A 16916-nucleotide genomic window follows, 5' to 3' on the forward strand; every position below is an offset into this window, starting at 1 on the left:
GTCAGCTTTTCCGAAAGGGGGGCGGGGCAGGGCCTTATATGCGTCGCGGAAGTTAGAGTAACAATGGTCCAAGGTCTTTCCTCCCCTGGTTGCGCAATCGATATGCTGATAAAATTTGGGGAGTCTTGTTTTCAGATTAGCCTTGTTAAAATCCCCAGCTACAATGAATGCAGCCTCCGGATAAATTGTTTCCAGTTTGCAGAGAGTTAAATAAAGTTCGTTCAGAGCCATCGATGTGTCTGCTTGGGGGGGGATATATACGGCTGTGATTATAATCGAAGAGAATTCTCTTGGTAGATAATGCGGTCTACATTTGATTGTGAGGAATTCTAAATCAGGTGAACAGAAGGATTTGAGTTCCTGTATGTTTCTTTCATCGCACCATGTCACGTTAGTCATAAGGCATACGCCCCCGCCCCTCTTTTTACCAGAAAGATGTTTTTTCCTGTCAGCGCGATGCGTGGAGAAACCTGTTGGCTGCACCGCTTCGGATTGCGTCTCTCCAGTAAGCCACGTTTCCGTGAAGCACAGAACGTTACAGTCTCTGATGTCCCTCTGGAATGCTACCCTTGCTCGGATTTCATCAACCTTGTTGTCAAGAGACTGGACATTGGCAAGAAGAATGCTAGGGAGTGGTGTGCGCTGTGCCCGTCTCCGGAGTCTGACCAGAAGACCGCCTCGTTTCCCTCTCTTTCGGAGTCGTTTTTTTGGGTCGCTGCATAGGATCCACTCCGTTGTCCTGTTTGTAAGGCAGAACACAGGATCCGCGTCGCGAAAAACATATTCTTGGTCGTACTGATGGTGAGTTGATGCTGATCTTATATTCAGTAGTTCTTCTCGACTGTATGTAATGAAACCTAAGATGACCTGGGGTACTAATGTAAGAAATAACACGTAAAAAAACAAAAAACTGCATAGTTTCCTAGGAACGCGAAGCGAGGCGGCCATCTCTGTCGGCGCCGGAAGTACCATTGTTTAAAGTGGCTAGTGATATATTTTTACATCAATTTCCATCAATTTCCATTATTAACGTGGCTGGAGTTGAGTCAGTGTGTTGGCAGCAGCCACTCAATGTTAGTGGTGGCTGTTTAACAGTCTGATGGCCTTGAGATAGAAGCTGTTTTTCAGTCTCTCGGTCCCTGCCTTGATGTACCTGTACTGACCTCACCTTCTGGATGATAGCGGGGTGAACAGGCAGTGGCTCGGGTGGTTGTTGTCCTTGATGATCTTTTTGGCCTTCCTGTGACATCGGGTGGTGTAGGTGTCCTGGAGGGCAGGTAGTTTGCTCCCGGTGATGCGTTGTGCAGACCTCACTACCCTCTGGAGAGCTTTACGGTTGTGAGTGGAGCAGTTTCCGTACCATGCGGTGATACAGCCCGACAGGATGCTCTTGATTGTGCATCTGTAGAAGTTTGTGAGTGCTTTTGGTGACAAGCCAAATTTCTTCAGCCTCCTGAGGTTGAAGAGGCTCTGCTGCGTCTTCTTCACGATACTGTCTGTGTGGGTGGACCAATTTAGATTGTCTGTGATGTGTACGCCGAGGAACTTAAAACTTACTACCCTCTCCACTACTATCCGGTCAATGTGGATAGGGGGGTGCTCCCTCTGCTGTTTCCTGAAGTCCACAATCATCTCCTTTGTTTTGTTGGGAGTACAGGAGAGGGCTCAGATCGCACCCTTGTGGGGCCCCAGTGCTGAGGATCAGCGGGGTGGAGATGTTGTTACCTACCCTCACCACCTGGGGGCGGCACGTCAGGAAGTCCAGTACCCAGTTGCACAGGGCGGGGTCGAGACCCCGAGCTTGGAGGGTACTATGGTGTTAATGACCTCAGAGAGTCAGGACACCTGTTTAACGTCCCATCCGAAAAACGGCACCCTACACAAGGCAGTGTCCTGGGGCATTGGGATATTTTTTTTTAGACCAGAGGAAGGAGTGCCTCCTACTGACCCTCCATCACCACTTACAGCAGCATCTGGTCTCAAATCCAGGAACTGACCAGGACCAACCCTGCTTAGCTTCAGAAGCAAGCCAGCAGTGGTATGCAGGGTGGTATGCTGCTGGCAAAACAGTGATCACTAAGGTCCTTACAGGAAACACCACACTGATAACTATCAGGATTATTTGTGAGGATAACATCAAAGTAGCCTTTTCTGAGTGTTTGGAGTCATACCTTGTGGGATTGGTAATAATTTGAGAAATATTTAGGGGGTTTAAGCATGTCCCAGTTTAGGTCACCTAGCAGGACATATTCAGACTTGGTGTAAGGGGCCAGGAGAGAGCTTAAGGCAGGTAGGGTACAGACCGGTACTGATGGAGGACGATAGCACCCAGCAACAGTCAACAAAGAGCTATTTGAAAGTTGAATGATTAAAACCAGCAAATCCAATTGTTTGGGGACAGACTTGGTGGAGACAACCGAACACTGAAGGTGTTCCTTGGTAAAGATTGCCACTCCCCCACCTTTGGAAGATCAGTCTTGCTGGAAAAGGTTATAACCAGAAAGCTTAACATCAGTATTCAAAACGCTCTTCCTTAACCACGTCTCAGTAATGACCAACACATCTGGATTGTGCTTCTACACCTGCATTGCTTGCTGTTTGGGGTTTTAGGCTGGGTTTCTGTACAGCACTTTGAGATATCAGCTGATGTACGAAGGGCTATATAAATACATTTGATTTGATTTGATTTGATTGGAGCTGTGAACCCACACCAGCAATTTATCAATTTGAGGTAATACGGTTCTAGTGTTAACGTGCAGAAAACCCAGGCTTTTATGAGAGCAGAAATCGGTGAAATCAGAGCACCAGTCAGAATTGGGTCTAGCAACAGTACATGGGCCAGGGTGAACATGCACATTTCCGAATATCATCAGCAGTAATACAATCAGGGCACTGCAGAGGACAGGGAGAATGCTGCAATGCAGATTTTTTTTATGACATTTGAATGTACAGTGGGGCAAAAAAGTATTTAGTCAGCCACCAATTGTGCAAGTTCTCCCACTTAAAAATATGAGAGGCCTGTAATTTTCATCATAGGTACACTTCAACTATGACAGACAAAATGAGGGGAAAAAATCCAGAAAATCACATTGTATAATTTTTTTATGAATTTATTTGCAAATTATGGTGGAAAATAAGTATTTTAAGTGGGAGAACTTGCACAATTGGTGGCTGACTAAGTACTTTTTTGCCCCACTGTACATCAGATGGCAACAAGATCTTATTTTACAGCAATTTCATCAGGTAACATGAATGCAAAGCCGGCGAGAGGTGGTTTGAATAGAATAGGAGGCCAAGAGTCTGTGTAACCAATAGAGAGCCCTGAGTCCCGAGTGTGGGAACAAACATACTGTCCCACGGTTGGGTAAACAAGCAAGTTCATTGTCAACAAAGCACGCCGGAGTCATGAGGCAAATAGCAGAAAGCACAAGAAAAAATGATAACGACTTGGTGCTAGCCATTGTAAGTTCAAAGATTCACTCACCCCAACAAGATAACTTGAGAGAGTCCAGTTATAAAAGTCTGAGAAAAAATAAATAAATAGTAGGTCTACTAGTTTGAGTAAGCTCACATAATAAGCTTCACAAGTTAATTAGCCTACCTAAAATTCTGATCAGTCCAAAGTCTGCGGTGTGTGTGTCTAAGTGCCTGTGTTCTGGAGGTGAGAGAGAGGGGGGTGTGTGGAGGGGGTACCAGACAGGGGGAGACGGTGAACAGATTTCCAGTTGGAATCCAAGCAGCAGGCAACATGAGTAGGAGTCACACCCGCTTTGGATAATCTTTTTTCAGGAGGCAGATTCCTTGTAGAAAATCCCAGCTAGCAGGCTAACGTTGCAAGTCTGTCCACTGTTTTTTTTTTTCCCAGTTGTGGTTAGAAAGGTATATCTCTTCAGTTTTGGTGAATAGTCCTTTGCGATGTCCAAATAAAGTTGTGCTGTGGCTGTTGTATTTTGGAAATTGTGATGAGGATATCTTTTGATGTAATCAAAGCAACAATATTGTTTCTTATTGAGGTCATTTAATTTGAGGTAAAGTGTCCTGGCTGCACATCAGTTCAAAGTAGAGATTAACCCAGGGGTTGTATTGTAATGACCTCTGGATATGTGGACGGGGTTTCAAAGGCCTTGGGAACAAGAATCTTTGGTAGTCAAATCAAATCAAATCAAATTTTATTTGTCACATACACATGGTTAGCAGATGTTAATGCGAGTGTAGCGAAATGCTTGTGCTTCTAGTTCCGACAATGCAGTAATAACAAGTAATCTAACTAACAATTCCAAAACTACTGTCTTGTACACAGTGTAAGGGGATAAAGAATATGTACATAAGGATATATGAATGAGTGATGGTACAGAGCAGCATAGGCAAGATACAGTAGATGGTATCGAGTACAGTATGTACAAATGAGATGAGTATGTAAACAAAGTGGCATAGTTTAAAGTGGCTAGTGATACATGTATTACATAAGGATACAGTCGATGATATAGAGTACAGTATATACGTATACATATGAGATGAATAATGTAGGGTAAGTAACATTATATAAGGTAGCATTGTTTAAAGTGGCTAGTGATATATTTACATCATTTCCCATCAATTCCCATTATTAAAGTGGCTGGAGTTGAGTCAGTGTCAGTGTGTTGGCAGCAGCCGCTCAGTGTTAGTGGTGGCTGTTTAACAGTCTGATGGCCTTGAGATAGAAGCTGTTTTTCAGTCTCTCGGTCCCAGCTTTGATGCACCTGTACTGACCTCGCCTTCTGGATGATAGCGGGGTGAACAGGCAGTGGCTCGGGTGGTTGATGTCCTTGATGATCTTTATGGCCTTCCTGTGACATCAGGTGGTGTAGGTGTCCTGAAGGGCAGGTAGTTTGCCCCCGGTGATGCGTTGTGCAGACCTCACTACCCTCTGGAGAGCCTTACGGTTGAGGGCGGTGCAGTTGCCATACCAGGCGGTGATACAGCCCGCCAGGATGCTCTCGATTGTGCATCTGTAGAAGTTTGTGAGTGCTTTTGGTGACAAGCCGAATTTCTTCAGCCTCCTGAGGTTGAAGAGGCGCCTTCTTCACGATGCTGTCTGTGTGAGTGGACCAATTCAGTTTGTCTGTGATGTGTATGCCGAGGAACTTAAAACTTGCTACCCTCTCCACTACTGTTCCATCGATGTGGATAGGGGGGTGTTCCCTCTGCTGCCGGAATCCTTCCAGGTTATTTTTATCCAAAATCAGGTTGTAGGTTTGGAATTTTGATTTGTAGTGAAGGTTATGTTGTGGAGGGTAGTATCCTGTATGTCCTTGTGGAAAAATCCAAGTTTAACTAACAAAATCTATATTTTTGTAAAAACATGCTGAAAAATGCAGGAAGACTGCAGTCACTGTATCTGAAGGCACTGTATCTATAGTAATCCCTCCCTCTGACCTCTCACCTCCAGACTCCATTGGTTCTCCGTTCACATTTGACTTCGGGCGGAGCAGCAGTTCCTCGTTGCGGCCCAAGCGGCCCACTCTGCGGGACATAATGGGTTCAGGGAGGTTAGGACGCAGCACAGAGAGCTCTTCCCCCTCCCCTCAGACCACGCCCCCAGTGGAGTGTAACGGCAGCAGGACCAATGAGCTGCAGCTCCGCCTCCAGAGCCAGGAACAGGAACTGACACGCCTCCACGAGGAGAACAACAAGCTGACTGAGGAGTTAACCTCCCAGAAGGTAAGGTCATAGAGAAACACGCACACAGACACGTGCACATTTTTTTGTAAAAATCTGATTCTACTGCTTGTGTCAGTTACTTGATGTGGAATAGAGTTCCGTGTAGTCATGGCTCTATGTAGTACCGTGTGCCTCCCATAGTCTGTTCTGGACTTAGGGACTGTGAAGAGACCTCTTGTGGCATGTCAGGTGGGGTATGCGTGGGTTTCCGAGCTGTGTGCCAGTAGTTTAGACAGACAGCTCGGTGCATTCAACATGTCAATACCTTTCATAAATAAAATAACTGATAAGTCAATCTCTCCTCCACTTTCAGCCAGCAGAGATTGACATGCATATTATTAATGCATATTGCTACGCCCCAAGATGGCATAGCAGTCGGATTGCCTTGTCCTGTCCCGTGTAAATATCGTTTTTCCTCTTTTTTGTTGTTGTATATATTTCAGATATATTTTAATCTCACTTTCCATCTATGGACTGAATATACTCTCATGCAACCCGCCTCACCCAATGTGATACGGATCTGCTATAATTATACTTTAGATCCAGAACCCCCATCAGAAGCTAGCCAGCTAACTAGCTACTAGCTAGTAGTCAGTTAGCCCCTGCTAGCGGTCTTCACCGATAACTCGTACACCAGCCAGCCTCAGCTCGGTCAATACCTGCCAGTCTGCACAGCGCGATATCAACCCACAGCATATCGGACTGCTTTTTCTCTACCACATCTCCGGATTCCTACCGCAAGCTCTGAACCTTTACACCGGATCATCACATCTAGCTAGCTGCAATCCGAGTGGCTACTCCTGGCTAACGTCTCTGTCCCGAAGCAAGCACCAGTTAGCCTTGAGCTAGGCCCATCTCAACGGCTAGCCGAAGAGATCCACCAGCCAATTTTTGGGCAACAATACCTCTTTTGCCAATTGTCCTGGACTGACGTAATCATCCGAGGTGGTTTCAACATGCTCTTCCGTTGCGACATCGCCGAAGGCCCATCTGCTAGCCCCGGCCCGCTAACTGTCTGAATCGCCATGTTTCCAGCCCTGCTCTGCCCAATATGCCTCAGATAGCCCTTTTGTCCCACCCCCCACACATGCGGGGACCTCACCTGGCTTAACTGGTGCCTCTATAGACAAAACCTCTCTCATCGTCACTCAATGCCTAGGTTTACCTCCACTGTATTCACATCCTACCATACCCTTGTCTCTACATTATGCCTTGAATCTATTATTCCGCGCCCAGAAATCTGCTCCTTTCACTCTGTTTCGAACACACTAGACGACCAGTTCCTATAGCCTTTAGCCGTACCCTTATCCTACTTCTCCTCTTTTCCCCTGGTGATGTAGAGGTTAAGCCAGGCCCTGCAGCCCCCAGCTTCACCCCCAATCCCCAGGCGTTCTCATTTGTTGACTTCTGTAACTGTAAAAGCCTTGGTTTCATGCATGGTAATATTATTTGCCTCCTAAGTTTGTTTTACTCACTGCTTTAGCACACTCCGCCAACCCGGATGTCCTAGCTGTGTCTGAATCCTGGCTTAGGAAAGCCACCAAAAATCCTGAAATTTCCATCCCCAACTACAACATTTTACGACAAGATAGAACTGCCAAAGGGGGCGGAGTTGCAATCTACTGCAGAGACAGCCTGCAGATTTCTGTCATACTATCCAGGTCGGTGCCCAAACAATTTGAGCTTTTAAAAATACACCTTTCCAGAAACAAGTCTACAAATCGAGCTTCTCACAGTTGCCGCTTGTTATAGACCCCCCTCGGCCCCCAGCAGTGCCCTAGACAACATATGTGTATTGATTGCCCCCCATCTATCTTCAGAGTTCGTACTGTTAGGTGACCTAAACTGGGATGTGCTTAACACCCCGGCCATCCTACAATCTAGGCTAGATGCCCTCAATCTCACATAAATTATCAAGGAACCTACCAGGTCCAACCCTAAATCAGTAAACATAGGCACCCTCTTAGATATCATCCTGGATCTCAGTTATCATTGCCTCATTGCCTGCATCCGTAATGGGTCCACGGTGAAACGACCACCCCTCATCACTGTCAAATGCTCCCTAAAACACTTCAGCAAGCAGGCCTTTCTAATCGATCTGGCCCGGGTATCCTAGAAGGATATTGACCTCATTCCGTCAGTAGAGGATGCCTGGTTGCTCTTTAAAAGTGCTTTTCTCACCATCTTAAATACGCATACTCCATTCAAAAAATGTAGAACTAAGAACAGATATAGCCCTTAGTTCACCTCAGTCCTGACTGCCCTTGACCAGCACAAAAACCTCCTGTTGCATTCTGCATTAGCATTGAATAGCCCCCGCTTTTCAGGGAAGTCAGGAACCAATATACACAGTCAGTTAGGAAAGCAAAGGCTAGCTTTTTCAAACAGAAATTTGCATCCTGTAGCACTAATTACAAAAAGTTTTGGGACATTGTAAAGTCCATGGAGAATAAGAGAACCTCCTCCCAGCTGCCCACTGCACTGAGGCTAGGAAACACTGTCACCACCAATATATCCAATTTTAATTTGGATATAATAATTTCAATAAGCGTTTTTCTATGGCTGGCCAAGCTTTCTACCTGGCTACCCCTACCCCGGCCAACAGCTCTGCACACCCTGCAAAAACTTTCCCAAGCCCCTCCCCCCGCTTCCCTTCAGCCAACTCCAGACAGCTGATGTTCTGAAAGAGCTGCAAAATTTGGATCCCTACAAATCAGCTGGGCTAGACAATCTGGACCCTCTCTTTCTAAAATTATCTGCCGAAATTGTTGCAACGCCTATTACTAGCCTGTTCAACCTCTCTTTCGTATTGTCTGAGACCCTGAAAGATTGGAAAGCTGCCACGGTCATCCCCCTCTTCAAAGGGGGATACGACACCATTCTGTATACATCTGGCCCTTCTTTGGACACTGTGTTAACAAACCTCCAAACAAGCTTCAATGCCATACAACACTCCTTCCGTGGCCTCCAAGGTGTATGGTTAGACTGTAAACTCTCCTTCCAGACTCACATTAAGCATCTCCAATCCAATATTAATCTAGAATCGGCTTCCTATTTCGCAACAAAGCATCCTTCACTCATGCTGCTGTTGTGTCTTTAGTATCATTAACTGAAGACTGATTGTTTTTCTCAAAGATTCTCTGTAATTAGTTATTACGCGATTAGATTGATTAATCATGTAGCCGTAATTACTAGGAAGTCAGGGCACCAAGGAAAAATATTCAGATTACAAAGTAAAAATATCTGAAAAGTGATCAGTTAGTCTTCGAATTAATGAATTATTTTCTTTACCTCAACGTAGTCTCATTCCAAACATTAGTCTCATTGGTTATCTGCACGAACCCAGTCTTCACTATGAGTCATCCATACATCAATTGTCTTAAATCATTTATTTATTACTAACTAAGTAATTCACAGAAATGCATAAACAAACAAACAAGGTAAATGTGGTTACATGAAATGATAGGAGAATGTGCCCTAGTGGGCTAAACCGGCATGGCGGCTTGTTAGATAAAAGGGGAAGTGGGGGTCGACTAAGAAGTCACTACAAAGTTAATAATTATAACAATTGAAATGCTAATCCTTTACACATGAACGCTCACTCATTCGGGAACAATTGCAATCAATATATATATATTTACGCTCAGTGTGTCGTATTGATCGCTGGTGAAAAGTTTGTTTCTTTTGTACAATTCTCCGTCTCTCTCCCTCTCTCTCTCAGGTGTGGTTAGAGGGGATTGTTCAGAGTGACATTCGTTATAGAATGATTGTTTCGGCGGTTGTCGTTCTTCGTGTTCAATGATACCGAATTCCTAGCTGCAGACTAGTAATTAATATCAAAGACTTGTTCTTATTCTATCGGTATCGATAGTCTAAGAGTTTAACCACGTATGGTTAAAAGAGTCAGCAATGGTCTACAACCTTTGTCCTCCTAATGGAGAAAAACATGGTCTGCAACCTTTAGCCATCTCGTAATTGAGGTAAGCTCGGTCTGCTGATCGAAAACCCGAGTGGGGGTTTTATTCGGAAGGGTTGAAGAGAGCTGTCCCAGGAGGCCTGACCCTAACTGGGCTCAGGGGCGGTCCTCTGATTTAGTTCAAATCCAATTCCCTTCTTGCGTTTTCCTTCATTAAACAGTCCAAAATCACATTGTAACATTGTGTAAACAGTATCATACTCACTCATTCATCTTATACAACAATTAGATGTAAACCTTATATCTGGGGCTATTATATAAACAGCGTTATGGTAATGTGGCCACACCGTCTCCCATGAGCTTTCCCAAGTTTTGAAAAACAGACCAGTTCGTAGCTGGATTCTTCACCGATCTTTTATACTTTCTCCGGAACATGAAATTTGTTGGTACCTCAAGTTCTGTGAGGTGGAAGGAATTCCTTTGTTCTCCATGAAAACCTACTCTCTCTACACTGTGTGTCTATGAGGAGATCCTCAGGAATTTACGACGTCTCTCTGACCACAGCAACCTAGTTGAAGGAGGAAAGGGGGAGGCAGGGAGAGGGGGATGGGCTTGCTATACCCAAAGAGGCCAACGTCATGACACTGCCAAACGTACCCTCGTAAAACTGACTATCCTACCGATCCTTGACTTTGGCGATGTCATCTACAAAATAGCCTCCAACACTCTTCTCGACAACTGGATATAATCCGAGAGCCATCCGTTTTATCACCAAAGCCCCATATACTATCCACCATTGCGACCTGTATGCCTTTGTTGGCTGGCCCTCGCTACATATTCGTCGCCAAACCCACTGGCTCCAGGTCATCTATAAGTCTTTGCTAGGTTAAGCCCCGCCTTATTTCAGCTCACTGGTCACCATAGCAACACCCAATAATAGTACGCGCTCCAGCAGGTATATTTCACTGGTCATCCCCAAAACCAACACTTGTGCTACCAATGACTGGAACGAATTGCAAAAATTGCTGAAGTTGGAAACTTATTTCTCCTTCTAACTTTAAGCACCAGCTGTCAGAGCAGTTTACTGATCACTGCACCTGTACACAGCCAATCTGTAAATAGCCCACCCAACTACCTCATCCCCATATTGTTATTGATCTTCTTGCTCCTTTGCACCCCAGAATCTCTACTTGCACATCATCATCTGCAGATCTATCACTCCAGTGTTCATGCTAAATTGTAGTTATTTTGCCTCTGTGTCCTATTTATTGCCTTAACTCCCTAATCTTCTACATTTGCACACACTGTACATTGATGTTTTTATTATGTTATTGACTGTACGTTTTTTTGTTTAACTTTGTGTTGTTTTTGTTGCACTACTTTGCTTTATCTTGGCCAGGTCGAAGTTGTAAATGAAAACTTGTTCTCAACTGGCCTACCTGGTTAAATAAAGGTGAAATTAAAATATATATATATATATATTAGCTCTCTGTGTAGCAGCGTGCCCAGTAGTAAATAACTCATTAGGGTAGCAGCGTGCCCAGTAGTAAATAACTCATTAGGGTAGCAGCATGCCCAGTAGTAACTAACTCATTAGGGTAGCAGTTTGTCCAGTAGTAAATAACTCATTAGGGTAGCAGGTAGTAGAATACCCAGTAGTAACTAACTCACTAGGGTAGCAGCATGCCCAGTAGTAACTAACTCATTAGGGTAGCAGGTAGCAGCGTGCCCAGTAGTAACTAACTCATTAGGGTAGCATGTAGCAGTGTGCCCAGTAGTAACTAACTCATTAGAGTAGCAGGTAGCAGCATGCCCAGTAGTAACTAACTCATTAGGGTAGCTGCATATCTAGTAGTAACTAACTCATTAGGGTAGCAGCATGCCCAGTAGTAACTAACTCATTAGGGTAGCAGAATACCCAGTAGTAACTAACTCATTAGGGTAGCAGAATGCCCAGTATTAACTAACTCATTAGGGTAGCAGAATGCCCAGTAGTAACTAACTCATTAGGGTAGCAGGTAGCAGCATGCCTTATTAATATCTTACTCATTAGGGTAGCAGGTAGCAGCATGCCTAGTAGTAACTAACTCATTAGGGTAGCAGGAGCAGTGTACCCAGTAGTAACTAACTCCTTAGGGTAGCAGCATGTCCAGTAGTAACTAACTCATTGGGGTAGCAGCATGTCCAGTAGTAACTAACTCATTAGGGTAGCAGCATGCCCAGTAGTAACTAACTCATTAGGGTAGCAGGTAGTAGAATACCCAGTAGTAACTAACTCACTAGGGTAGCAGCATGCCCAGTAGTAACTAACTCATTAGGGTAGCAGGTAGCAGCGTGCCCAGTAGTAACTAACTCATTAGGGTAGCATGTAGCAGTGTGCCCAGTAGTAACTAACTCATTAGGGTAGCATGTAGCAGTGTGCCCAGTAGTAACTAACTCATTAGGGTAGCAGGTAGCAGCATGCCCAGTAGTAACTAACTCATTAGGGTAGCATGTAGCAGTGTGCCCAGTAGTAACTAACTCATTAGGGTAGCATGTAGCAGTGTGCCCAGTAGTAACTAACTCATTAGGGTAGCAGATAGCAGCATGCCCAGTAGTAACTAACTCATTAGGGTAGCATGTAGCAGCATGCCTAGTAGTAACTAACTCATTAGAGTAGCAGGTAGCAGCGTACCCAGTAGTAACTAACTCATTGGGGTAACAGCATATCTAGTAGTAACTAACTCATTAGGGTAGCAGCATGCCCAGTAGTAACTAACTCATTAGGGTAGCAGAATACCCAGTAGTAACTAACTCATTAGGGTAGCAGAATGCCCAGTATTAACTAACTCATTAGGGTAGCAGAATGCCCAGTAGTAACTAACTCATTAGGGTAGCAGGTAGCAGCATGCCCAGTAGTAACTAACTCATTAGGGTCGCAGCATGCCCAGTAGTAACTAACTCATTAGGGTAGCAGGTAGCAGCATGCCCAGTAGTAACTAACTCATTAGGGTAGCAGGTAGCAGCATGCCCAGTAGTAACTAACTCATTAGGGTAGCAGCATGCCCAGTAGTAACTAACTCATTAGGGTAGCAGGTAGCAGCATGTCCAGTAGTAACTAACTCATTAGGGTAGCAGCATATCTAGTAGTAACTAACTCATTAGGGTAGCAGCATATCTAGTAGTAACTAACTCATTAGGGTAGCAGCATGCCCAGTAGTAACTAACTCATTAGGGTAGCAGCATATCTAGTAGTAACTAACTCATTAGGGTAGCAGCATATCTAGTAGTAACTAACTCATTAGGGTAGCAGCATGCCCAGTAGTAACTAACTCATTAGGGTAGCAGCATATCTAGTAGTAACTAACTCATTAGGGTAGCAGCATATCTAGTAGTAACTAACTCATTAGGGTAGCACCAGTAGACCAGTAGTACCTGCTACCATTCAAACGTTACTAATAATATTTTCCAAGCAAGTCAAACATCGTTTATAATCAAACCTTAGGTACCCTAATACGTAAATAAACGATCAAATTTAAGACGGAGAGTCGTTATGATCTTTACCGGAGACAAATGCCAAAGAACATGCTTTCACGCTTGGAAACACTACAGCCAACATGGGAGCCACCTAGAAAAACTACAATTTGTGGCTCACATTTCCAAAAACCAGCCGGAAACTCTTTCTAAAAGACCGTTGACTTTTAGTGGAAGCCCTAGGAACTGCAGTCTGGAAGGACTTCGCCTTATAATAAAAATGATCGGCTGAATTTTTTTTGCAGGAGGTGGTTTGTCCTCGGGATTTCGCCTGCCATATCAGTTCTGTTATACTCACAGACATTATTTTAACAGTGTTTGAGACTTTAGAGTGTTTTCTATCCACATATACCAATTATATGCATACCCTAGCTTCTGGGCCTCAGTAACAAGCCGTTTACTTTGGGCACGCTTTTCATCCAGACGTGAAAATACTGCCCCCTACCCAAGAGAGCTTAAAGTGGCAGGTAGCAGCATGCCCAGTAGTAACTAACTCATTAGGGTAGCAGGTAGCAGCGTGCCCAGTAGTTACTTACTCATTAGGGTAGTAACTAACTCATTAGGGTAGCAGCATGCCCAGTAGTAAATGCATATCTAGTAGTAACTAACTCATTAGGGTAGCAGAATGCCCAGTATTAACTAACTCATTAGGGTAGCAGCATGCCCAGTAGTAACTAACTCATTAGGGTCGCAGCATGCCCAGTAGTAACTAACTCATTAGGGTAGCAGGTAGCAGCATGCCCAGTAGTAACTAACTCATTAGGGTAGCAGGTAGCAGCATGTCCAGTAGTAAATAACTCATTAGATTAGCAGGTAGCAGCATGCCCAGTAGTAACTAACTCATTAGGGTAGCAGGTAGCAGCATGCCCAGTAGTAACTAACTCATTAGGGTAGCAGGTAGCAGCATGCCCAGTAGTAACTAACTCATTAGAGTAGCAGGTAGCAGCATGCCCAGTAGTAACTAACTCATTAGGGTAGCAGGTAGCAGCATGCCCAGTAGTAAATATCTCATTAGAGTAGCAGCATGCCCAGTAGTAAATAACTCATTAGATTAGCAGGTAGCAGCATGCCCAGTAGTAACTAACTCATTAGGGTAGCAGGTAGCAGCATGTCCAGTAGTAACTAACTCATTAGAGTAGCAGGTAGCAGCATGCCCAGTAGTAACTAACTCATTAGGGTAGCAGGTAGCAGCATGTCCAGTAGTAACTAACTCATTAGAGTAGCAGGTAGCAGCATGTCCAGTAGTAACTAACTCATTAGAGTAGCAGGTAGCAGCATGCCCAGTAGTAACTAACTCATTAGGGTAGCAGGTAGCAGCATGTCCAGTAGTAACTAACTCATTGGGGTAGCAGCATATCTAGTAGTAACTAACTCATTAGGGTCGCAGCATGCCCAGTAGTAACTAACTCATTAGGGTAGCAGGTAGCAGCGTGCCCAGTAGTAACTAACTCATTAGGGTAGCAGGTAGCAGCGTGCCCAGTAGTAACAAACTCACTGGAGTATGCCCAGTAGTTACTGACTCATTAGGGTAGCATCATTCCCAGGTGTAACTCATTAGAGTAGCAGGTAGCAGCATGCCTAGTAGTAACAAACTCATTAGAGTAGCATGTAGCAGCGTGCTCAGTAGTAACTAACTCATTAGGGTAGCAGCATGCCCAGTAGTAACTAACTCATTAGGGTAGCAGGTAGCAGCATGCCCAGTAGTAAATATCTCATTAGAGTAGCAGCATGCCCAGTAGTAAATAACTCATTAGGTTAGCAGGTAGCAGCATGCCCAGTAGTAACTAACTCATTAGAGTAGCAGGTAGCAGCATGCCCAGTAGTAACTAACTCATTAGGGTAGCAGGTAGCAGCATGCCCAGTAGTAAATATCTCATTAGAGTAGCAGCATGCCCAGTAGTAAATAACTCATTAGATTAGCAGGTAGCAGCATGCCCAGTAGTAACTAACTCATTAGGGTAGCAGGTAGCAGCATGTCCAGTAGTAACTAACTCATTAGAGTAGCAGGTAGCAGCATGCCCAGTAGTAACTAACTCATTAGGGTAGCAGGTAGCAGCATGTCCAGTAGTAACTAACTCATTAGAGTAGCAGGTAGCAGCATGTCCAGTAGTAACTAACTCATTAGAGTAGCAGGTAGCAGCATGCCCAGTAGTAACTAACTCATTAGGGTAGCAGGTAGCAGCATGTCCAGTAGTAACTAACTCATTGGGGTAGCAGCATATCTAGTAGTAACTAACTCATTAGGGTCGCAGCATGCCCAGTAGTAACTAACTCATTAGGGTAGCAGGTAGCAGCGTGCCCAGTAGTAACTAACTCATTAGGGTAGCAGGTAGCAGCGTGCCCAGTAGTAACAAACTCACTGGAGTATGCCCAGTAGTTACTGACTCATTAGGGTAGCATCATTCCCAGGTGTAACTCATTAGAGTAGCAGGTAGCAGCATGCCTAGTAGTAACAAACTCATTAGAGTAGCATGTAGCAGCGTGCTCAGTAGTAACTAACTCATTAGGGTAGCAGCATGCCCAGTAGTAACTAACTCATTAGGGTAGCAGGTAGCAGCATGCCCAGTAGTAAATATCTCATTAGAGTAGCAGCATGCCCAGTAGTAAATAACTCATTAGGTTAGCAGGTAGCAGCATGCCCAGTAGTAACTAACTCATTAGGGTAGCAGCGTGCCCAGTAGTAACCAACTCATTAGGGTAGCAGCATGCCCGTTAGTAACTAACTCATTTGAACAGGTAGCCCTTCTGTTAGAGCGTTGATCCAGTAACCTAAAGGGTACTGGTTCAAATCCCAGAGCTGACTAGATGAGAAATGTTGCTTTGTCCTTAAGTAAGGCACTTAACCCTTACTGCTCCTTGATAAGCGTCTGCTCAATGACTAACATCTAAATGTAATCCGTTTTGCAGACGCCTTTTATCCAAAGTGATTTACAGTCAAGCCTGCATACATTTTGCATGTGGTTGGCCCTGGGAATCGAACTGCTGGCATTGCAAGCGCCATGCTCTACCAACTGATCCATACAGGACCACCACTGTCTTCTCTCCTCCACCAGGAGCTGGTCAGACTGCTTCAGCAGACCTTGAGGAGCACCCAGAGGGAGATGCGACCAGCGCCAGTATTAACTCCAGGAGCTGCCTCACCTCCAGCCCCAGGGTTCCCACAGTCGGACCTAGCCCAGATGGAAGCCCTCCTCCTGGACAGGGATGGTCAGGTCCAGGCCCTGTGTTGCCAGATGGAGCGTCTAGCCCTGGAGAAGGAGAGTCTACAGAGGGAGCTGAAAGGACTGAAGGTCAAGGTTAGAAGAGATACAGGTTTTGTTCTTCTTGTCTTGATCTTCTTCTTGTTCTTATTCTTGTTGTTTTTCTTATTATTATTCTTGTATGATTTTATATTTTTAAAACAATACTTAATAACATACAAACACAACAACATCACACAAACAACCACATCTCACCTAACCCTAACCACATCTCACCTAACCCTAACCACATCTCACCTAACCCTAACCACGTCTCACCTAACCACGTCTCACCTAACCACGTCTCACCTAACCACGTCTCACCTAACCCTAACCACGTCTCACCTAACCCTAACCACGTCTCACCTAACCCTAACCACGTCTCACCTAACCACGTCTCACCTAACCACGTCTCACCTAACCACGTCTCACCTAACCACGTCTCACCTAACCCTAACCACGTCTCACCTAACCCTAACCACGTCTCACCTAACCCTAACCACATCTCATTACACCTCCACCTTTATTTAACCAGGTAGGCTAGTTGA

At 44.7% G+C, this 16916-nt stretch overlaps 1 protein-coding gene across 2 annotated transcripts in view; it reads left to right on the forward strand.

Annotated features, from left to right (window-relative positions):
* The window catches only part of LOC139406272 (TBC1 domain family, member 2B), a 132274-nt gene that overhangs the window by 64232 nt on the left and 51126 nt on the right, over positions 1–16916 (forward strand). For both annotated transcript variants that reach the window (XR_011633970.1, XM_071148726.1), the window contains exons 5-6: positions 5429–5700; positions 16183–16425. Coding sequence is in view for 1 of the 2 variants with exons in the window: in XM_071148726.1 (XP_071004827.1) it covers positions 5429–5700; positions 16183–16425 (515 nt within the window). In the remaining variant the exon portion in view is untranslated. The remainder of the gene's footprint in view (positions 1–5428; positions 5701–16182; positions 16426–16916) is intronic.

The sequence above is a fragment of the Oncorhynchus clarkii genome, chromosome 4 (assembly GCF_045791955.1).
Source record: "Oncorhynchus clarkii lewisi isolate Uvic-CL-2024 chromosome 4, UVic_Ocla_1.0, whole genome shotgun sequence".
NCBI lineage: Eukaryota > Metazoa > Chordata > Actinopteri > Salmoniformes > Salmonidae > Oncorhynchus > Oncorhynchus clarkii.